Below are 25,023 nucleotides of genomic sequence, written 5' to 3' on the forward strand. Positions count from 1 at the left end.
TCTCTTTTGCCAAACTGCTAAGTTATGGGGACATAAACACACCAGCATCAGTTGTCAAGCGATGTTGGGGGGGACAAACACAGACACAGAACCATACACACCCACACACACACACACACATACATGATGGGCTTCTTTCAGTTTCCGTCTACCAAATCCACTCACAAAGCTTTGGTTGGCCCGGGGCTATAGTGGAAGACACTTGCCCAAAGTGCCACGCAGTGGAACTGAACCCAGAATCATGTAGTTGGTAAGCAAGCTACTTACCACACAGCCACTCCTTTATTATTTTTATAATTTGTATATATTTATTTTATTATAAATGCAAAACAACACCACAGAGAAAGCTTAAATAATAAACTGCGATAGGTGAACCGCGATATGGCGAAGGATTCCTGTCCACACCTGAATATACACCTGAAAGCCAAGTAAATAAAACACTTAATACAACAAAAAAGAGAGAGAGAGAGAGAGAGAGAGAGGGAAATCAATAAAGTTTCGTTGGAGACAAACCTCATATCCTGGCAGTGTCCTGACACTGCGGACCACAGAAACCGTGACAATATGCTGCAGGAAGACAGGATTGCTACCAAGTAATGAACTGCGATCAAGTTGAACATGAAGAGTGAACATAGCACAGCCAACGGGACTCAACCACTGGTTACCACCACGGCCTATACAACAAAGGGTAAAATATAAAAAAGTAGGATTAAATTGTGGCAATTTAAGACTTTAATAATGTCATTTTATGAAAATCTGGTAAACTCGATTGAGACAGTATTAAAATGGCCGAGTAATAGATGTGTATCGTACACAATGTATGAAGAGAGTGCAAGGCAGGTGGACAGGTCCACCTTGTTCGAATGCCAGAGACACGACTCCCCAACTTTAAAAAAAAATGATGGCTTCAATATTTGGGGGGAAGACTTCAGTGCGCCTTACATTGAAAAGGTAGACAATTGCTGCCCCAGAAGGAAGTGACCAAACGAAGAATGAAAGACATTAATAAACGAATAAAAAACATTGGACAATAGGGAGTTAGCAGAAACAGTAGAAGACCAGAACGATCAATTCTATGGCTATTTCTAGAAGACCAGAAAGACTTATTCTTTGGCTATTTCCAGAACACCAGAACAATTGATTCTATGGCTATTTCTACTTTTCTGCCAACCAAGCAATTTAACTTTTCTCCCGAGTCCAAAACAGGAATTTGACAAATTGTTAAACAAGGGAGGCAACTCTTGCACACCAATCTTAGCGTTTGTAAAGATAACACTTCTCAGAAATGAAAATAGAGGAAAAGAATAACTTAGTGGAGCAAGGAACGGCATTTCTTTGTTTTTATGCAACAAATGACGACCATTATCAAGACCGGAAGACTGAAGTGTCAGAGTGCTTGGCAAGGCCCGGCTTGAGAACAGAGCGGTACCAAGTCTAGTTACAGGAATTAACCTTTCAGCATCTGTTAACATTTTATTTCTCTTAGTAAAAACAAAAAGGGGGGGGGGATGTATGAAACGTTAGACTTCTCCCTTTTTATTTCCTGACACCAACCATATTACACAGATTAAAATGTGGATTATTATTTACCAAAAAATATCGTTAGATTCCTGATTCTTCTGTGGTCTGCCATTTACAGAAATACAAGCAGTTTGCTTGTTTGTTGCTGTCCAGGATAGCCATTGAGTTAACTACCCCCTGGGCTCCCAACTATTACAGGCTTATACAACAGACCCAAAAGTCCTCCCCACCCCCCTATAAAAGCTTCACCTGGGACAGGCCACATTCCTTGTCCCCCTTCTCCATTATTCTGCTACAGATACTCAAGGACCATGTGGCAGCATTAATCCAGCCAACATGGATTACATCAGCAATGCAAGTCAGCATCATTGTTTTAACATCCATTTTTCCAATGCTTGCTTTGGTCAAATGGAACTCATTGAGACATTTTTCTACAGCCAACCCTCACCTGTTTCCAAACCAAATAATATTCCCCCATGGCTGGACTTGTTTCGAACAAGAGACTGCAAATGAAGAACAAAGCTTAAATGATGAGGACAATCGTTTACAACTCTCGCTTGATGCTAAGACAAGGAGACAAATGCAAAAATACTTAAACAATGAATATCTTTGCCATTCTTTCTCCCAAATCTACTCACAAGATCTTGGTCATCCTGCAACTATAATAGGTGGCAGTTATCCAAGATTTCATGCAGTGAGACTGAACCTGAAACCATGGGTTTGGTAAGCAAACTTCTTAACCACACAGCCAGAAGCAAACTTAATAGCTAAATCACCCCTGCATTCTGTCAGTTTCCACCCATCCTAATGTTAGATAATTGTACAATACAGAGAATGTTTAGCAATCATTTGTTAACCCTTTTGTTACCCTATTTCTGTTGAGATGCTCTGGGTCTCTTTCAATTAATTTTAAATATAACAAAGAATTTAGTAAAATGACTTAGTTATCATTAAGCTAGTGTTAACATAAATCGGTGGAAGATTTTTATTCAAAACTTATGAAAACAAGACATTTCTACTACAGAGCCAGTGCTGGTTTCAGAACATTGCTACAATGAAATCTCAAGGTGATGTCTTACAATTTAAGATTAGCATATTAATGTAAACTTTGAGAAATAAGCAGATATTCTTTAAGAAACTAGGTGAGAAAAAGGAAAAAGAGATAAAAATAAACAAACTAGAAGCACTGACCTTTGCCGCTTGTTTGTCTTCCAGCTATTGCAATCATCCCAACGGTTTTTGGCACAGATATTAACATCCTGGAAAAGAACATATATTATAGAGAGAGGGAGAGAGTGGGTGTGTACATGTACATACAATCGATAGCGTGTGTGTGTGTGTGTGTGTGCATGAGGAGGCACGTAGCTTAGTGGTTAGGGTGTTGCACTCATGGTTGTGAGATTGTAGGTTCAATACCAGGATGAGGTGATGCATTGTGACCTTGAGCAAGACACTTTATTTCATGATGCTCCAGTCCACTTAACTGGCAAAACATGAGTCGTACCAGTAATTCAAAGTGGACCAGCCTTGTCACATTCTGTGTCATGCTGAATCTCCCTCAGAACTAACTACCTTAAGGGTACATATGTGGAGTACTCAGCCACTTGCATGTTAATGCAAGGGTATCCAGCTGTAGAAACCAAACCAAAACAGAGAACTGGGACCTGGTGCAGCCCCTGTCAAACCGTCCAACCCATGCTAGCATGGGACACAGATGTTGAATGATCGTGATGTTGCTTTAGTTTCATGCTGGAACCATGTAAGAAGCAATTGTGCTGGCGCCACATAAAGAGCACTCATACTGGCACTATGTAAAAGACACTTGTGCCAGTTCCATGTAAAATGCACCCAGCACACTCTGGAAAGTGGCTGGCACATTTGGAAGGGCATCCAACCTTAGAAACCATACCAAAACAGACATGGAGCCTGGTGTGGTCTTGCTAGTTCCTGTCCAACCGTCCAACCCATGCCAGCAGGGAAAACAGATGTCTGATGATGATGATGTAATAAATATAACATTATATACAATATATGTACCTGTGCTGATGACACGTTAGAGGCACCTGGTACATTTTGTGGAGTGGTTGGCATTAGGAAGGGCACCCGGCTGTAGAACCCAATCCAAAATCAGACTGGAGCCTGGTACAGCTCTCTGGCTCACTAGTTCTAGTCAAACCGTCTAACCCATGCCAACACGGAAAACAGATGCTAAATTATGATGATGATGCTATACATGTCTAAAACAAGTTTAATGCTCTCCATCCCAAATGCACCGAAATAAACAATCTGAGAATTTCTCTCGTTAGACATAAAGTGTTGTCATACTTACTGATTAAGCAATGGCATGGTCGTGGGAACGACCTCAACAAAGAATATAGCATTGCCCAGCACAGCAGAGTGGAGGTTGTCCCAATACTTTTTGGCATTGAAGTATCGGGGATGATATGTGTCATCACTGATCACAACAGGGAGATTAACAGCACTTGCAGCCGAGTTCAGAACTTCTAAATTCCGAACAAAAGTCAATGAGACTTCTGAAGATTTCAGTGTTCCATCTTTAAGGCGTGATGCAAGACTATCCAGAAGCTGTTTTTCCACAACCTAAACACCGAAGGGAAGAAAAAAGAAATTTAATAATGGTTTCATATTCAAGCATAAGTCCAGTGAATTTAAAAGGACAAGGGAAATTGATTACATCAACCCCAAAAGGATGAACGATAAAGCTGACTTCATCAGAAATTGAACCCAGAATGTAAAGCTAAGTGTTTGGTCAATGCATGTTAATGGTTCTGCGAGCTTGTTGCCTTAATTATAATCCTTTCTATTATAGGCAGAAGGCCGAAAATTTCAGGGGCAGGGGGCCGAGTTGATTGCATCAACCCCTGTGCTCAACTGGTTCTTAATTTATCAACTGTGAAAGGGTGAAAGGTAAAGTTGACCCTGGTGGGATTTGACCTCAGGACATAAGGACAGACGAAATACCACAAAGTATTTTGCCTGGAATGCTAATGATTCTGTCAGTTTGCGTCTTAATAATAATAATAATAATAATAATAATAATAATAATCATCATCATCATCGTCGTTTAACGTCTGCTTAAACGACGATGATGATGATTATTATTATTATTATTAAGACGGCAAGCTGACAGAACCATTAGCATTCCAGGCAAAATACTTTGTGGTATTTCGTCTGTCCTTATGTCCTGAGGTCAAATCCCTTATTATCATTATTTTTTTTTTTTCTAAATTTTGCCACAAGGGCAGCTTGGGGGAGGTGGGGATGAGTCGATTACATCAACCCCAGGGTTCAACTGGTTCTTATTTTATTGACCCCGAAAGGATGAAAGGCAAAGTCGCCCTCGGCGGAATTTGAACTCAGAACATAGCGACAGGCAAAATACCGCTAAACATAAAAATAATAATAATATTTGCCACAGGGGCTTCAGATAGGGGGGTCATTACAAGGACAGTTTATATTTTGTCGGGGAATGTTTACATAAAAAGATGATCCAGTTGGATTCTCAAGCAAGTCTAATCAAAGCTATGCACCAGTTAATTACCGTTTATTGGTCACACGTTTCAGTCATTAGACTGTGGCCATGTTGGAGCACCACCTTGAAAATTCTTTAGTCAAATGAATTTTTTGAGCTTGGCACTTACTCTATCGGTCTCTTTTGCTGAACTGCTAAGTTACAGGGATGTAAACACACCAAGGCCAGTTGTCAGGCAGTGACGGGGGATAAGGATTTTTTTCAGTGTCCGTCTGGCAAATCCACTCACAAGGCTTTGGTCGGCCCGAGGCTATAGTAGAAGACACTTGCCCAGGGGGCCACGGAGAAGGACTGAACCCAGAACCATGTGGTTGGGAGACTTTCAAAAAACATTCCTACTAAGTTGAATTTTGACATTCGATCTAACAGGTTTCAGTTGAAGTAAAAACACTCTGCAGTTTGGATCCCTCCCTGAATTTATTACACTGCACCATGACCTTCTAATGTCACAACAACAACAACAACAATTCTACTCTTTCAGTGAAAAAAGAAAGAAAGAAAAAGAAGATTAAGAGTTACGTAAGATGAATAAATTAAATGGAATAAATGGCAATTCTTACCTTTGTTTTAGTGAAAAGTTTGGCTGGAGTCAGCTGAGGAACATCTTGGCTGGAACATTCTAGTTCAAGATGAGTGGACAACAAATGGCAAAGAATTTCATAAAAATCCTCACTCGGTTTACTGCAGTGGTCACTGTCAAAGTAGACCTAAATGGTAGCAACAGAAATGGGGGAAAAATTTAAATATTAAAAGCTTGAATTTGCATAAGTAAACAATAAATATACAATATATATGATAACGATGGTGGGGAGAGAGAGAGAGAGAGAGAGAGAGAGAGAGAGAGAGAGAGGATTTACCGTTCCGTTAAGGTTGGATCAATAAAAAAAGTACTCCATCCAGTGAGTGATAAATACCATTTAACCCTTTTGTTACCCTATTTCTGTTGAGATGCTCTGTGTTTCTTTCAATTTCTTTAAATATAACAAAGAATTTAGTAAAATAACTTTGTTATCATTAAGCTAGTGTTAGGAACATAAATTGTGACTAAGGTTTGGTGGAAGATTTTAATTCAGAACTTATGAAAACAAGACATTTGTACTACAGAGCCAGAACCAGTTTCAGCCACATTGGTAATGAAAGGGTTAATGCACACAGTATTTAAAATATGAGCTACTAATCGTTTTTTGCCATTAAAACATGATTAGGCAGGTTTTTATATAACATGCCTTGTAACTCCAAGTAATCTCTGGGTTCTGGGCACATGTCTTGTCCCATTTGAAAATCAGGATGCTGGTAGATGAGAAGCCACAAGAAAAAACAAATGAGAAGGGTTTTTTTTCCACATTTTGCATCAACCTTCTCATCTAATGACTTAAGATAAAAATAAATAAAGCTTCCAGTAGTCTTTGGTTAGAGGATGGCATTGAGAAGAGCATTCAGGTGTAGAGGTCATGTCAGGCAGACATTGAAGCATGATGCAGTCTAGTTGGAACCTCGTGAAATGTCAAACCCTGCCAGCATGGAAGGTGGACATTAAACAATGATGACGCAAACATAAACACATACGTACGTGTGTATGTAATACTCCAAAAAAAATGATATTGTATGAGGCATGAAACAAAAATATTGTCCATTCATAGAAACAACTGTCAGTCTGACCTGGCCTTTCCTCATTTGAATCCTGGCTTTTGTTATTCGCTTTGCTGGGTTTATTATATTAGCCCCACTGGATCTTACCTTGAGGTTGTGCACTGCTACCTTTAGCATCAATCAAAGTCTTACAGATCTTTCGATTTTCAAAAACTACGCTAGCCAAGATCCAGTGTGATGAGCTACAGAGCAGATGAACAGGATTATAATTATTCCCCTAATCTCTACATATAAAGATCATCATTTAACATCAGATTTCCACACTGGCTTGGGTTGGACAGTTTGACAGGGGCTGGCAAGTCAGAGGGCTGCACCAGGCTCCGATTGTCTGTTTTGGCTTGGTTCCCATAGTTCGATGCCCTTCCTAATGTCAGCCACCTAACAAAGTGTACTGAGAACTTTTTATGTGGTACCATCACTGGTGCTTTTTATGGGGCACCAGCACTGGTGCTTACACACACACACACAAAACATGTAAAAATAATTCAACAAAATTTCAGGTTTTTCTAACCAACTCACCTGAGATAAGACAGCAACTCCTTGATCAAGGTCTGCTGGAGATTCTAACTTAACAATCAAAGAGTTTTGGCTAGAACTTTCTGATGCTAAAACTGTACAATTAAAATTGGAGGATTTTAAAGCATTTGAGTAGATGTAACGTCCAGCCATCATTGGAACATTACTCCAATGATGACATGATACATTCACCAAGTCTGCAGAACGACGAACCAATTCTTTGTCAAGAAACAAAGAATCAATATTGCTTGCCAAACTCATCAGCTTCCCACCTTTCTCAAAATAGCTAAATATCACATGATCGATGTCATCATAGAGTCTTTCACAAGCAATAACCAACAATATTGTGTTGTCCATCCAGGGCGCTGTGCTAATTTGGTTGTGTTGAAGTTGGTAAACCGCATAGCAATCTGAAGACAAGCATTTTTCAAGCATGGTTTTGAAGGATTCAAATTTACGTTTGGAATCTTTTTTGCCACAGTAAACAAGAATGTTTGGTGGTTTTACGGCAGCATTAGCAGGTCTCTGGAATTCCAAATCCACTTTGGCCTCATCTGCTTCCATCTTTTCATATTTCACATCTCCAGCAGCCATTTCTGAATCACTGTCGAGCAAGAGGTCTTCATCCGAGTGATTCTCACTGGCACATGGTGACGCTAAGGCTTCATTAGAATGGCAACAGCAAGAATCCTGGTCATCGATGCTGTTCTCACTTCCGATGCTGTACCGTTTTAAGTTGTCCTTCACGGCAGGAGGAAGGATTAAGTTAGAGCCACACCCTTCTATATTTATGGCTGGAGAGGGAAAAAGAAATAGAAAACAGTTAACATTAACAAGAACAATAATAAGGGTTTCAAATTTTGGCACAAGGCCAGCAATTTGGAGTGGGGGGGCGAGTTGAATACAATGACCCCCACCAGTGCTCAACTGCTTCTTATTATTGACCCTGAAGGGATGAAAGGCAAACTTTATCTCGACAGAATTCGAACTCAGAACATTAAGACATGAAATGCTGTTAAGGATTTTTACCCAGAGAGCTAAGGATTCTGTTGCCTCACAACTTTAATAATAATAATAATAATAATAATAATAATAATCTTTTCTGCTGAAGGCACGAAGCCTGAAATTTTGGGAGAGGGGATGAGTTGATTACATCAATCCCCAGTGTTTCACTGGTATTTAATTTATCAACCCCAAAAGGACGAAAAGCAAAGTCGACTTCGGTGGAATTTGAACTCAGAACATAGCGGCAGACAAAATACCACTATGCATTTCATCCAGTGTGCTAAGAATTCTGCCAGCTCGCTGCCTTAAATAATAATAATAATAATAATAATAATAATAATAATAATAATGATCTTTTCTACTATAGGCACAAGGCCTGGAATTTTGGAGAAGGGATTAAGTCATTTACATCGACCCCCAGTGTTTCACTACTACTTAATTTATTGACCTCGAAAGGACAAAAGGCAAAGTCGACCTCGGTGGAATTGAACTCAGAAAGTAGGGACGGGTGAAATACTGCTAAGCATTTCATCCGGCATGCTAACGATCTTGCTAACGATATGCCTTCATGATAATAATAAATGATAACAATAATAATTTTTTATAAATTTTGCACAAAACCAACAATTTTAGGGACTTAGGGGTTGCTGAATATATTGCCCACCACCCCAAACTCAAAATTGGAAGGGCTTCATTTTAAGAACCTCGAAAGAATTCTATGACTTTCATTCTTTACTCAAGAACAGTTTTGTTTTTGTTGAGATATTTTTTGTTTTTGTTTTTATTAAGGGCAGTCACCTCCCCCCACTGCATCCCTTTGACCCTTTTCCCAGGATCTTCAAGACTGGAGGGGAAAAGTGGGGAAGAGGAGGAGTGATCCATCTACTGCAACAGGGTGGACCCCAATAAAGGTTCACATGGGTGGGAGTAGGGGGTGCAGTGGATAATAATAGTGGGGAGGTGGGAGTGCGATGGTGGGTTGAAGGGGAAAGAGACAAAGAAAATAAAGAACCGACTCACATAAAATTGATTCCACTGTTAATTCTTGGAAGCGTAATTTACCATTTGTTACTGCCAGACCCATATTCAAGAGGTTACTTGGTGTACAAGACATTAAAATAGAACATGGCATTCCTGCTTTCCAGGCCAAAGTTCTGCCATAATCATGGATCTAGAAAAAAAAAAAAAAAAAGAAAACAAATTGCCACCTGGCATCTTTTATTTGTTCTAGTCATTAGACTGTGGCCATGCTGGGGCACCGCTTTGAAGAATTGTTAGTCAAAGGATCACATTTGATGCCCCTCAGTTACAATGGTGATGGTTCCAACTGATCTGATTAATGGAAGAGTACACTCTTGCAATTAACATACAAATGGCTGAGTACTCCACAGACAACTGTGTACCCTTAACATAGTTCTCAGGGACATTCAGTGAGACACAGAACATGACAAGGCTGACCCTTTGAAATCGAGGTGCAACTCATTCTTGCTCAAGGACACAACACACTGCCAGGAATTGAACTCACAACCTTGTGATTGTGAGCCAAACAAATACCCTGATCACTGGAAATGTTCTTTCCTCAAAGTGCACAGCAGAAATTAAGGGGCATCAAATGTGGCTCCGTGTCTTTTAGGTCATCAAAAAACAGACTGAGAAAGAAATGTTTACCTGAACACAGTCTTCTTTCACAGTTTCTTCCAGGTTATCAACGGGGGAAGTTAAATGGGTGATGCCAGCTTCGAGAAGGACAGTCAAAATATCATGAGGAAATGATTGGATGTCTTCTTTAGAGACATCTCGATAAAGATGCCAGTCTTTTAAGTTAACTGTCACCTGAAAAAGAAAAAACCCTGTTATCTGATGTGTCCTTCAGTTTTGAAAGATGGATGCAATTGAGAAAGGTTTGGCTGCTATTTTTAGAAAATTGATCAATCCTATAGTGTTTCTCAGTCATTTTTTTACCTGTATACCCTTTTGATTTCAATTTTACTCAGGTGGACTCTCATAGCCATTCAATCATCATCACCATCATCATCATCATTTAGCATCTGTTTTTCCATGCTGGCATGGGTTGGACAGTTTGACTGGAACTGGTAAGCCAGAAAGCAGCACCAGACTCCAGTTTGATTTGGCAGTATGCCCTTCCTAATGCCAACCACTCCTACAGTGTAATGGGTGCTTTTACATACCACTGGCACAAGAGTCTGCTATGTGGCACTGGCATCGATACATCTTATATTTCAAAAATATTTGGAATTTATTCTTTTATTCTTTTACTGGTTTAATCTATTTGACTGTGGCCATGCTGGAACATCACCTTTAGTTGAACAAATTCACCCAGGATTTATTCTTTGTAAGCCTAGTACTTATTCTATTGGGTTTTTTTGCCGAACCGCTAAGTTATGAGGACGTAAACACACCAACATTGGTTGTCAAATGATGATGGGGAGACAAACACAGACACACAAATATATACACATATTATATATATACACACACACACACATACCAGTGTCACATAACCAGCCCCAGCCCACTTAAAAGTACCTTGGATCGTAGGGCGACATGCTGTGCTTGAGGAAACCTTTTGAGTCAAGTACATTAACATCAAATGGAAATTGTAGTTGTGATCCCTGTGCTGGTGGCACCAATTTGATCGTGGTCGTTGCCAGCCTCCTCTGGCCCCTGTGCTGGTGGCACATAAAAAGCACCGACTACACTCTCGGAGTGGTTGGCATTAGGAAGGGCATCCAGCTGTAGAAACATTGCCAGATCAGATTGGAGCCTGGTGCAGCCTCCTGGCTTCCCAGATCCCAGTTGAACTGTCCAACCCATGCCAGCATGGAAAACGGGCGTTAAACGATGATGATGATGATGATATGTATATATATATATATACATATATATATACGACAGGTTTCCCTCAGTTTCCGTCTACCAAATCCACTCACAAGGCTTTGATTGGCCTGAAGCTATAGTAGAAAACATTTGCCCAAGGTGCCACACAGTGGGACTGAACCTGGAGCCGTGTGGTTGCAAAGCATGCTTTTTACCACACAGCCACTCCTGCCCCTATGTATTGTAGAAGTCTAACCAATTTATTGCAGACAAATATAAACAGCAAAATCTTCTATGGTCCTATGGAACTGGGTTGAGACCCATTGCAGTCAAGGCACTGCAACTGACTTATTTCACCTCAGAAGAGTTGGTAATAATGTTGATAGTGCTCAGGGTCATAAAAGAGACGAGGGTCATTGGGTTCACCTGTTTTTGTTGGGTCAGGTATGGGAATTAGGTAGAGGATAAAAGCGGGAGGGGTTAAGAGGGTTTGTTTTTTAGACATGAATGACCCAACATTAAGTGATACTCGTTCCCATGTATTTATTAAGTCAAGCAATTTACGTAGGAGTAGGAGTGGCTGTGTGGTAAGTAGCTTGCTTATGAACCACATGGTTCCGGGTTCAGTCCCACTGTGTGGCACCTTGGGCAAGTGTCTTCTACTATAGCCACGGGCCAACCAAAGCCTTGTGAGTGGATTTGGTAGACAGAAACTGAAAGAAGCCCATGTGTGTGTGTGTATGTTTGTGTGTCTGTGTTTGTCCCCCCAACATCGCTTGACAACTGATGCTGGTGTGTTTACGCCCCCGTAACTTAGCGGTTTGGCAAAAGAGACCGATAGGATAAGTAGTAGGCTTACAAAGAATAAGTGCTGGGGTTGATTTGCTCGACTAATGGCGGTGCTCTATCATGGCCGCAGTCAAACGACTGAAACAAGTAAAAGAGTAAAAGAGAGAGAGAGATACAAAGGAATTAATTACATAATAAAAGATATATATTTCCTAACAGGGATATTTAAAGCTTTAGTAAGCACACAAAAGAGAAACAGAAAAGCAAAAAGTAAAAGAGCCAAAAAGAGAAGAAAAAGGGGCATCAAAACTGAAATAAGATCTGTTATAAGGGATGGAATTTTACAGAGATTCCTATGTAAGAACTAAAATAACCAAAAAAAAATTTGTAAGACTTTAAAATATTTGAGTTTCTTCCCATGACCCATGACTGAGAAACAGTTTTTTTATTTTAAGACTCAGAGTTGCTGAGGCATGGAACAGACTTCCTGCATCAGTTGTTAGTTGCCGAGACATTGCATCCTTTAAAATGTCCATGCTTCCAGAACTTCGCCAACACTACACCTGACATCCTCCCTATCCTCCCCTCCATACGCATGCACACATGTCTATCATGACCCATACACTGTTCCCTTTCCTGATTGTTGTACATAATTCCACGTACTGTACACTCACCTTTGATGAGTGGTAGTGCACCTGAGCACTATACACAATAATTTCATTATTGTTATTATTATAATTATAGAATACAACCAATAACAAGCTCTGAGATACAGTTAAGACACCCGTAATTCACATCATAACTACCAAATTGCTTATGAAATATTGTACTCACAGCTGGGTGGATGGAGACGAGATGGAGATGGACATCTTGCACCAATGGAGCAGAAAACCTCGAGTCGAGAACATTTTTTAGAAAGGGCGATAACTGCTGGATGACTGTTAGAGACTCAGTTGCTTCCCCTATATGTTTGACTTGCTGGAATAATACACTGGATTTCTTTAACGTCTTGCCGATTTCTCTCAGATACATGTGGCTCCGTCGTCTGTCGGTACACCAACGAACGATGGCATTTAAATAATAGACGAGACTAAAAATCATGGCAACCAGATGAAACTGTACCGAAACTTCTCAGATTTTCATTGTAAAACCAACTTGTGATGTAACCACTTTCATCAGAGCTGGAAAAAAGAAAAAAAAAAAGAGATATTTAAAACAAGTATTAATGGGAATATAAGGAGAGAGAGAGAGAGGGAGAGAGCTGCTTGGGTCAGGAAGTGAGTCAACAACATTACGATCAGGAGTCAAATACTTCAACCACAAGGTCCCGTCCCTTCGTAACAAAGACGCAAGAAAAGCAGACAGGGACCTTTCTGCCCTCAGGGAAAAGGCTTTGCTTGATACTTAGAAAAAGGCCAATTAGATATCCCACATGGCTAGCTTAATTGGCACTCCATCAGTTGTGACAATGTGGGTTCCAATTGATTCAACCAACAGAACAGCCTGCTCATGAAATTAACATGTAAGTGGCTGAGTACTCCACAGACATACATACCCTTAATGTGGTTCTCAGCGAGATACAGTGTGACACAGAATGCAACAAGGCTGACCCCTTTGAATTACAGGTAGTCCTTATTTTTGCCATCTGAGTAGACTGGGATAACATGAGACAGAGTGTCTTGCTCAAGGACACGACACACAAGTGGAAATTGAACTCACAACCTCATGATTGTAAACCAAATATCGTAAGAACGAAGCCAGAGGCCTTCACTGCTTAATTCAAAGTATGGTCACATGAGGGGCAGTAGAATCAAAACAGGGATTTCATGTGGCAGATGCACAAGAATTGTAAACCAAGGAACACACAGGAAACAGTTTCTCAAATGGCCTGAAGGATTCTTGCAGGTAAGAGATAGTTCCTGTTACCTAGGTAACTGATTTAGCATCGAAGAGGATGTTCTGAAAGCATATTAGCCAAAGTAAAAAAAAAAAAAGCTGAAGAAAGTCCAAGGAGCTGTTACCTATCATCATCATCATCATCTGATGTCCATGTGCTGTGCTGGTATAGGTTGGACAGTAGGACGGGTTCCGTTGGGACCAAGAACTGCACCATAGTCCAATGTCTGCTTTGGTATGGCTTCTATGGCAGGATCTCTTTTTGAGCCAACCATTTTGCAGTGTATAGTGGTTGTGCTGTGAAGGCGCATGGCTCAGTGGTTAGAGCGTCAAGCTTACGATCATGAGGTTGTGAGTACGAATCCCAGACCGGGCTGCGCATTGTGTTCTTGAGCAAGACACTTTATTTCACGTTGCTCCAGTTCACACAGCTGTAGAAATGAGTTGTGACGTCACAGGTGCCAAGCTGTATCGGCCCCTTTGCTTTTCACTTGAATAACATCGATGGCTTGGAGAGGGGAGGCTGTTATGCATGGGCGACTGCTGGTCTTCTATAAATAACCTTGCCTGGAATTGTGCCAGGGAGGGTAACTTTCTAGGTGCAATCCCATGGTCAGTCACGACTGAAGGGGGTCTCAGCAGTGTATAGTGGTTGTGCTACCAGCACTGGTGAAGTCACCGTGCAACTTGTAAGACTGGAAACCCTAAGAGGACAGCTTTACACGAGGAGATGAGGAGTAAAAGGAAGAGAGGAAGGGCCAGGACAGAAGAGGTGTCTTGCAGTAGAGGAGCAGCCATGAGAACATTTTAGAAGAAAGGGGGCGGAATGAATGGGTGGAGGTGGGAAGAAATAAGAATAATGATGTTGTGTCAGGGTAGACCTTGATGGTACAAGAGGGTAAGAAACAGGTGGGGACAGAGGAGCAGGATTGTGGGAGGGTGAAGGAGACAATGGGGAGAGTGAGAAATGTGGGGGAGGAGAGGTAGGCAACCACTGTTAATTGGTTAGGATTGAAGGTTGGATGATCAATGATGCATGAGTTAAGGGAGGTAGGGAGAGTAGGAGATGACTGTCAGTGCCAAACAGCAGAATAGGAATGATTATACAGCGGACAAGAGAGGGAGGGAGGGAGAGGGAAATGACATTTAGGTTTCAGGAAGAGAGAGGCAATGAGTGGGAGGAGGAGGAGGAGGAGGAGGAAAAATAATTTAGCAAATCATTCAGGGTGTGTGTGTGTGTGTGATCAATGAGAAGTGTGGGTGGAGAGAACAGTATTAATGAAAGAAGGGTAGGCAATGAGTGAACTGATTCTGGGTAGCAAGAAAACTAAATGGGTGTCAAGGGTGGTTAGGGTTAGTTTTTAAGGAAATGTTAGCAAAGAGAATGAAAAGCAGATTGTTTGAGGTTTAGATTGCTTGATGATTATGCATGAACTGCAATGCTACATGGCAGTGAAATGTGGGCCATGAATGCAGGAGACTTGTGAAGACTAAAAAGAAATGAAACAAGCCTGCCTCCCCTGGATGTTCAATGTCAGTGTGTCTGAATGATGGAGAAGAAAACTGGTAGAAATGAAACGGAAGGATAAAGGCAAATGGGAATTGGGTGCTTCAATATTAGAAAATTACTATTTGCAAATCTCACAACGAGAGATATTCAGCAACAGTACTTTGGAGTAAAGATTATTTGCCAACATAACATGGCAGTCCTGGTTTAGGTTGAATGTTGCTGTAATTTAGCCCCAGGAGACATTGTCTCCAGCTGGCTGTACGACACGATCTGTGGCATTATATTTTCGAAATAGGGAATCTAGCACCCCCACTCAGCTGAAAACAATATCTGTGTATCGTGATTTCTGGGTTATTTCCCTTCATCAGCACAAAATAATTGTTCGGCTAGAGGTGGCGCTGCCAAATTCCCATTCAAAATATAGAGTTTTCAAAGTGACAACTAGTCACTGATTTATAAATTAGAAAATTACTATTTTTAAATCTCACAACGAGAGATATTAGCAACAGTACTTTTGGAGTAAAGATTGTTATGTTGGCAAACAATCTTTACTTCAATATTAGTGTCAGGAACGTGACATAGCAACACTACTACTACTACTACTACTACTACTACTACTACTACTACTACAGGTGCAACGCCTGAGATTTTAGGAAAGAGGTTTAATTGATTACTGCAGACTTTGGCAAAATTTGAATTGAGAATATAAAACCAGAAGACACAGCACTAACCATTTTGCCTCATGATTCACCTCAGCTTAATTGTATTTTACTAAATTCTTTATTATTTTTCAAAACCAAAGGTGGTTTATTTCAACAGATATGGTAATACAAAAAAAAAAGGTTAAATTAATTATTACCTCTAACAAAATCTTCATTAACTTCATAAAGCTGCTTCAACATAATGTTAAACTCTTTAGTTTTTAATGATCCCAAGATGAAGAATGCTCAGTGGAATATTTTAGTGTATGCTTAATCAGAATCAATCTCGTTATCAGCTGAGATAGTTTGTGTTCTTGCAATTACCCATTCATCATTTAATTTTTTTCTGGGGTCATTAAAGATTAGAATTAAGGATGAAAACCAGGTCAGTGATAAAGAAACAGAGATATCAAGAAAGCTGAGTGTATTTGCTGTTGTTGTTGTTGGGAAAAATTAGCCAACAACAGGTTTTCTAGAACAAATTTGTGTCAGCCAGAGTTTTTAAATCAAAACATTTAAGAGCAACTCTTTCTTCTTACTCTCTTCTATTAAACGGTTGTAGCCATGCAATTCCTCCACAGCAAGAAACATCTTCTGGTGCCTTCTTTCATCATTTTAATCTCTTGTCACCCAGCATAAAGTCACCTTCCTCTCTGCTGTGGCCCAACTTAATCAAATAAAATCTTAATCTTGCAAACTGTTTTGTCCGGAACCCTTCTTTCCTATATGAACCCCTAATATCTGATTATAAAGCAACCTCCCTCTCTCAACTGTAGACCCACTATGTTGAAAGGGGTCTTAATCTGGGCAAACAATGCAATCATTACGCAACATGCTGTGCTTGTGAAGACCTGTTGAACTAAGTGAAATTGTAGCGACGGCCAATGCCAGTGCTATCTGACTGACACTTTGTTGCTGGTGGCGTGTAAACAGCACCATTCGAGCATTGGGCCTCATGGAGGCAGTGAGAGGTGACCAAGACCCTTGGTGATATACCATGCTTGTGTTGACCTGTCAAGCCAAGTGAGACTGTAGTCATGGCCGGTGCCAGGGTCAGGTCAATGGCAACTGTGCCAGTGGCACGCAAAGAGCACCGACTACACTCTCGGAATTGTTGGCGTTAGGAAGGGAATCCAGCCATAGAAACCTTGCCAAATCAAAATAGAACCTTGTGCAACCCCCCCCTCCCCCGGCTTACCAGTTCTCAGTCAAACAGTCCAACCCATGCCAGCATGGAAAGCAGACATTAAACAATGATGATGATTCAATCCTGTCAACTGTCCAACCCATGCCAGCATGGAAGATGGACAATGATGATGATGATATGTCAATCTGTAGATCTTACTTAATGTGGAAAAGACTAAGAGAAAGCCTGATAAACTGTGGTATTTGTCTTGAGAAAGCATCCTGTAGAGATGTATAGTGCCAGAAAGGCCCAGAAGTATCAGTAACACATGTAAAATGTCCAGCACCAGTGGTAGGACTGCTAGATCACATGACTTCTGTGAAATTGTGTGTCACCAGAAATATATTTAAGATTCACTTCAATTATGGAAGAGCTTCATCCTGTGTGTTCTTTGTCTTGGAATTACCAGCAAAAATGTTTCTTTTTCAAAATGGTTCCAGTCATAAAACTGAGGATTTGGTTTGTTCCCAGTTTGGGTCTTGTATAGGATGTTGATAAGCCACAAAAATGGCAAAATATTGGTATCCATTGCTCCTGGATGGGACTAGGGGTCAGTTGTCTCACCTATCTATGAGTTTCAGGTGTTTTAACCCCCAGTGCGATGAGGAGGGAGTCATCCCCAGAGTCCTGCACTGCAACAAACCAGCAAAACACATACATTGAGTATGTGGGGTTGATAATGTTTACAACACTTGTACTGCTTTTAATTTATAATTCATCATCATCGTTTAACATCCGTTTTCCATGCTGGCATGGGTTGGATGGCTTGACTGAGTTCTGGAGAGCCAGTGGCTGCACCAGGCTCCAATCTGATCTGGCAATGTTTCTACAGTTAGATGCCCTTCCTAATGTCAAGGACTCCGAGAGTGTAGTGGGTGCTTTTTACATGCCACTGGCACAGGAACCAGTCAGGTGGGCCTGGCATCAATCACGTTTAGATAGTGCTTTTTACGTGCCACTGGCATGGGGGTGTGTTTGGATACACACACACACACACATATATATATATAATAAATCCAAAAAAGAACAAATGCAAAAAACACAACAATGCGAGGACGTGGTACATACATATATATATATCAAGCGAAGTAAAATCACAGTTGTGGAAGATACTGGTGTCATGCAAATGGCACTTGTGCTGGTGGCACATAAATGCACCCTTTACACTCTCAGAGTGGTTGGTGCTAGGAAGGGCATCCAGCCATAGAAAACCATGCCAGATCAGACTGGAGTCTGGTGCAGCCTTCCAGCTTGTCAGGCCTGGTCAAACTGTCCAACCCATGCCAGCATGGACAATGGACATTAAATGATGATGATAATGATGATTATATGTAACTAATAGGCAGTTTGTCCATTACAATGATGCGTGTTCCAGTTGAGCCAATAACGGATCAGCTTGCTCATGAAATTAACATTCAAGTGACTGAGTACTCCACACACACACACATGTACCCTTAATGTAGTTCTTGGGGAGATTCAGCATGACACAGAGTGTGACAAGGTTGGCCCCTTTGAAATACAGGTACAACTCATTTTTGCCAGCTGAGTGGACTGGAGTAACATGATATAAAGTGTCTTGCTCAAGGACACAGTGCGTTGCCGGGAATTGAACTCACAACCTTACGATCGTGAACCACATACCCCTAACCACTAAACCATGAGCCTTCATGCATGTAAACATATTTCATCTTTTACTTGTTTCAGCCATTACACCGTGGCCATGCTGGGGCACTGCCTTGAAGAGATTTTAGTCGAAAGAAATGACCCCAGAACGTTTTTTTTATTTAAGCCTGGTACTTAAATTGGTCAATTCTAAACAAGCCAAGACCAGTTGCAGAGTGGGGGGGTGGGAGACACACACACACACATATGACTAGCTATATAAGACCCAAGGACTGAGGTGTAGGAAGGAAGTCAGCTTCAAGCAATCCATAGTAAATATAAAAAACAACTTTCAGAGACAAAAAGGGTTTACTGAGACGGAAGGTTGTGGAATATGACAAGCTTCTTTCAGTTTCCGTCTACCAAGTTCACTGGCCAGGCTTCGGTCAGCACAAGGCTACAGTAGAAGACAACTGCACAGGGGGGGCCACACAATGGGACTGAAGAACTGAGCCCTGAACCATGTGGTTGGGGAGCAAACTTCTTACCACACAGCTATACCTGCACCTATCTACATATATAAACATTAAGGGAAGGTCTTGTATTCATGGAGTTTGCAGGTCCCCCAAAACAGATGTCATTGTGGAAATTCCAGAGGGCCAATTCCTTAAAGAGACACAAACAAAATCACCCAGTACCATTTGTAAGAAAGCTAATGGTAGTGCCCCAGTATGGCGAGAGCTCTTGAGCTGAAACTAGTTAGAGTTAATGGTCTCTTCTAGTGATTACATACAAAGGGCATACACAGTTGCAGGAGAAAGTGGAGAGAAAGAGATTGGAAGTGATGGCAATCATTCCTTTCCCCAAAGATGTTTGTAGCAAAAGTAAAGCATAGAGGAGCTTCAAGTTGTAGTTAGGGGCTTTTCTCTTCTTCTAACAATTGCTATGAGGAAATGAGGGAACCTTTGTGTGGTCATTTGTCTTCATCATCAACATCATCATTTAACATCCGCTTTCCATGCTGGCATGGGTTGGACAGTCTGATTTGGAGTTGGCCAGCAGGGAGCTGTCCAGACTCCAACTGTCTGTTGTGACACAGTTCTATGGTTGGATGCCCTTCCTGATGCCAACCACTTAGCAGAGTGTGCTGGGTGCTGCTTAAGTGGCACCTGCAAAAGACAAGCCTGGATGGATGGACGGCAGGGATTTTACTTGGCTTTATGCATCTTCTCAAGTACAGTAGATCACCACAACTCCCGGTCCCTTGTCATTTCCTAAGTGAGGCCCAACATCTGAACTTCCTTTCTCACCACTTCAACCCATGTCTTCCTGGGTATACCTCATGTTCAGGTTCCCTCCACAATTAGAGATTGGCACTTCCTTAATGCAGCTATCCTCATCCATATGCATCACATGACCAAACCAGTACAGTCTTGCTTCTTATACCCAGTTTTCCTCTTAAATCATTCACACTCTGTCGTGCATGCACACTGACATTACCCATCCAAGTGGAACATGCTGGCCTCGTTTCTTTAAAGCCTTCACAAGTCCTCTGTAGTCAAAGCCCATGTTTTACTGCCATGCAACATAGCTGTACGTACACAGGCATCATACAATCTGCCTTTCACTCTGGAGGAGAGAAGCCCTTAGTTACCAACACAGGCAGAAGCTCTCTGAACTTTGCCCAGCCTGTTCTTATTCTAACAACTATGTGTCCAGAACTTCTTCCTCTACTGCTGCTAACTTGGTCTCCTAGGTAACAGAAGCTATCTACTACTTCTAAAGCCCTACCCTCACCCCCCGAGCATTTGAGGGAACCTATTGTCTGTGCATTTTTATTGCTTATTATACCTGCACATTTACCACACACAAAGACTATTTTCTCTGTTAACCTTCCTTTGATGCCACTACACCTCTTACGTGTCCAAAGCTTGCACTGGATACAACATATGGAGTTTCTACCAACTCCCTTCTTGCCTATTGAGCAGAGCCCAGAAAGGATTTGTGATTTGTCTGTTTTCCTACTTACTAGGATTATGGTTTTTGCCCAATGAACCCTAAGGTCCTTAGATTCCAGACTTTATTTCCTCACCTGAAATGTCTTCTTTAGGTCAGGTAGTGATTCAGCTATAAGAACAAGGTCATCAGTGTAGTGGAGGTCTCAGGGACAGCCAGACTTGAATTCCTCTGTTAAGGCCTGGAGGACTAAGGAGGCTGAGAACAGAACCTTGGTGAACTCCTGCCTGTACACTGAATTCATTGCTATACTCATTGCCATCCTTCACCTTACTGGCAGCATCCCTGTACATGGCTTGTACTGCTCTTACTAAACCACTCATCTATCTCTAGCTTCCACATTGACCACCAGATAAGGGAGCAAGAGACCTTGTCATTTGACTAAATATTTCTACTGAAGTTGCCTAACCAAGAATATAGCATCATTCATGCTCCAGCCTGGCACAAATCCAAACTGCATCTCATCCACACTAATTGTTTCCCTAATTAATTGAGCTATGACCATTTCTATGACTTTCATCACCTGATCCAGCAATTTGATGCCTCTATAATTATTCCTGCCAACAGCATCACCTTTACCTTTGTAGCAGTTGACTACGATGCTGCTACACCAATCGTTGGGTGAGACTCTTGGGTACAACCTTATTAACAATACAGGTGACTAGGCCATATCCTACTCTACCAGATATTTTAAGTATCTCAACAGTGGTTCCTGATGGGCCAGGGGCTTTTCCTGACTTCATATCCTTAATTGCTTTATCTACAAAGCTACTATTGATCTTGATAGCTGGTCCTTCAGTCGGGTCTACGTTTGTCAGTCTCACCTTCTCTCATTCATTCTTCACATTAAGCAGCCTTTCATAATGGCATTTCCAAGCCTCTTTCTTTCTAGGATCATTAAATGCAAGTGAACCATCATCCATGCAGACACATTTCTCTCCTATGACATCACAATTTTCTCTCACACATGTATTTTGCAATCCCAAACACTTCAAGTCTCTGGTCCTCACATCACTAAACATAGGCAAACTCCTTTTCTGCTTCTCACCTGGCTAAATATACCTGTCTCCTAGCTTCCGTTCTGGTGATCTGATACAGTTCCCTGCAACCCCCACTCTTCCAATCCTTCCAGGTCTGTTTTTTTCTCTCTAATGACCCTGTCAACTACACTATTCCACCACTGTCACCTTAGGTCAAGAAGGGACTTTGCACCAACCACAGATTCGGTCAGTTGTCCTGCAAGAACCTCCAGTTTTCCTCCACGTTATATGTCTCTATATCCTCCTTTTTTTTTTTTTTCGTTAAATGCTTCAAGTAACAAGTCTCTAAATCGTTGACCATTCGGAGGATCCTTAAGTTTCCAGATCTTTCTTTTCCACCCTGGTTGTCTTAAACGAAATCACCATCAAACCACATTAGTTTATGTAGATACACTCCCCTCAAAAAAGATAGGATGGTCACATCTGGAATGCTTTGATCAGATGTTTGCTGAGCAATGTTATTAACATAGCTGAGGAATATATGACTGGTGATTCGGAATTTATTTAAAGAGGGACCAGATGCAAGTAGGGACCGTCATTGGTAAGACAGGCGTAGGGATTACTCAGATTTATATTATCAAACAAAAACCAATACACACACGCGCGCTTATATTTAAATAGTACAAATTTTCGTATTGCCAAAATAAAAGCTATTTAAGGTGAACTGGCCCCTGTTTCTGTTCCAGCTGTAGTTATTTCCCTTCCCTCCTTATTTAGCCTATGTCTATCGAAGAAAATATGCAAGTGGCTGATGTCAAGAGGCTTAATTACTTAATTTGCCAGGTAATGTTGATAATGAATAAAAGAAAAACTACTTAATGTCTGTTTCTCTGTAAATATCTATTCAATTATCTGTGAATTAAACAGCTTATCGGGGGCTGTTTATTAATTTATTTTCAAATGATGAGGTGAGTTCTCGGGCGAACCAAATCGATAGCTTGTTATTCGATTTACAGATCAGAACCGACTGTCTCACGTTATAATGCCCTTGATTAAAAGTCGTGGATGACCTCACCCAGAGACTCGCTGAGGTCACTGAAGCGTCACGTATTGAACATTAATTAGTTAGGTTCGCCATGCCGTTCTTCAATGACTGCACGAGATTACTAGTAAAACTGACAGACAAAATAACTTGACGGATTCAATTATGCCCTTTTACTTTCTAGGTTCAAACCCCACTGATGTCGACTTAACAGTTTTTCCTTTGGGGTTAATAAAACAATAGTAATCTACGAAAGTCGATTTAATTCACATACCTTCCTCCTTTTATTTCTATAAATTTGTAGCAGTGTAGAAAATTGTTCTTATATTTCGGTAACAGTGCCTTACCGAAAACTGCGCCTTGGGAATGGTTCATGCTACATTTTGAACAATAACATATGTTGTTGTTTTTTTTTGTTTTTTTAACTCTTTTCAAATAATTACTTTTCTTTAAATTACGAACATGTTTTCTGTTAAAAATTTTAATGTACCCACATTTATGTTCCTATCGAAATACATACAGGAGATGAAGTAATTTGTGTGTGTGTGTGTGTATGTATATGTATATACATGTGTATATATATATATATATATATATATATATATATATATATATATATATATATATATATATATAGGTTTAGAACAAGTATTTAACAAGTAAAAAAATAAACGTAGCGATACAATAAGGTATATCTGTATGTTCGGTTGTCATTCTGGTTTCTATATTTCTTCGTACACCCGTCATTAATCATTCATTGTACCGGCTTAATTAGCAGGCATTTATTCTAAGCTTCAGATGAAATATATTTGTTCAATAAATAATGTATTTAAGTTGCTGTTTTATGACTGGTGTCGTTATAAGTGACACAAACATGTAACAGCAACGTTAAAAAGCAATAACGTCAACATAGGTCTGAGGCTTTGCGCTAAATTAAGGAGTCGTAGGAAGGAAATTTAATAGGAAACTATTTATTATTCAAGAAAAATATTTACCTTTGTGCAAAAAATTAAAGAACAAAAGAACAAGATAAAATAAAATAAAGATAAAATATCTTGAAGGTAAATTAGAGAATTCGTGCTATGTAACCCTGTGAAGCCGGTATGTTTGGTAAAAACATGTTTGTTCTACTGGAATTACGGAGAATTGTCTTGAATGGTGCCGTAATATTATTGTAACTAAAATTCTGGGGTTTTTTAAAAATCTTTTTATTGGACTTAAAAACATTGATACTATAAAACAGGTCCTTGTTGGGTCCGCAGGGGACTCTCGGATGCCCGAAATAACAGTCAAACTCTATCCTCAAAATCACATCTTTTAGATTAACATAAAAAATGAGATATATTGAACAATGTAATCTTGGATATACACAGAGCAGTCACGACTGGAGAGCCTTTGAAAACATAAGCTGATTCAAGGCGAACCTGGGATTAAACATCAGAAAGATAAGATTCTAACAGAATATTCATTAACAAAATTAAGGTGTAATGAAGAGAGGGATTGGTGAGGTGAAGAAGATCGAGGAACAATTAATCATATAATTCATTAACTAACATAGATAATTACTCATTTTACTTGAGATAAAATCAAATAAAATAATGATCTCGATTCATTTAAATTTCGGCAGGTGTTTTAACATCAAAGACTTACCTTGATTGATGTTAGACCATGGTTTTTGTTTTTGTTTGTTGTTGGGAAATGTGGCTTCTTTTGGCAGATTAATGTCGACTATTTCGATATATATTTTTTACAGTGTTAATATCGTAAAAACTATTTATGCAAAAGCTACAGCAACAATAATAATAGCTGCAATAACAAAGGGGACGACGACAATGTGTGTTTGTATGGCAAAGTGCAATAAGAGAAAGCGGTGTTCAACAACAGAGTGTACCTTTTATAGTGATTATCCGGCACAGACACACAGATCACTTCTGTTCATTTCATAAGTGATTCAAACATCAATATTTTTATTGTTAAATCATATTTTTTATGAGTTTTATGATTTTATTCGTAATTTTGATGTTTCAGATTTCTTACAAAGGACGTAGTTTGGCAGACTATAAGTGCCACGCCTATAAATCGGTACACTAATATGCCTGTCCCACCGACTTTGTTTCCTCATATCTTTCAGAAAAATGGATATTTTTTAATGAAATAGTAATAATAATAATAATAATAATAATAATAATAATAATAAGGTGGACATTGGAATTAGACA

The 25,023-nt window shown here is 40.2% G+C and overlaps 1 protein-coding gene across 3 annotated transcripts in view; it reads right to left on the minus strand.

Annotated features, from left to right (window-relative positions):
- LOC106880135 (biotin--protein ligase) overlaps positions 1–24,674 on the minus strand; it is a 79,887-nt gene extending 55,213 nt beyond the window's left edge. For 2 of the 3 annotated variants that reach the window (XM_014929962.3, XM_089348260.1), the window contains exons 1-9: positions 24,456–24,674; positions 12,707–13,053; positions 9,914–10,078; positions 9,266–9,416; positions 7,244–8,034; positions 5,635–5,781; positions 3,851–4,122; positions 2,713–2,780; positions 514–674 (exon numbers count right to left, since the gene is read on the minus strand). In XM_014929962.3, coding sequence (XP_014785448.2) covers positions 514–674; positions 2,713–2,780; positions 3,851–4,122; positions 5,635–5,781; positions 7,244–8,034; positions 9,266–9,416; positions 9,914–10,078; positions 12,707–12,973 — 2,022 coding nt within the window. In that variant the 5' untranslated portion in view covers positions 12,974–13,053; positions 24,456–24,674. Of the gene's footprint in view, positions 1–513; positions 675–2,712; positions 2,781–3,850; positions 4,123–5,634; positions 5,782–7,243; positions 8,035–9,265; positions 9,417–9,913; positions 10,079–12,706; positions 13,054–13,893; positions 17,149–24,455 lie in introns of those variants that run through there. The other variant, XM_089348259.1, reaches the window with a different exon arrangement.
- Between the last annotated feature and the right edge of the window lie 349 nt (positions 24,675–25,023).

Source organism: Octopus bimaculoides, chromosome 2 (genome assembly GCF_046866305.1).
Source record: "Octopus bimaculoides isolate indiv1 chromosome 2, ASM4686630v1, whole genome shotgun sequence".
Taxonomy (NCBI): domain Eukaryota; kingdom Metazoa; phylum Mollusca; class Cephalopoda; order Octopoda; family Octopodidae; genus Octopus; species Octopus bimaculoides.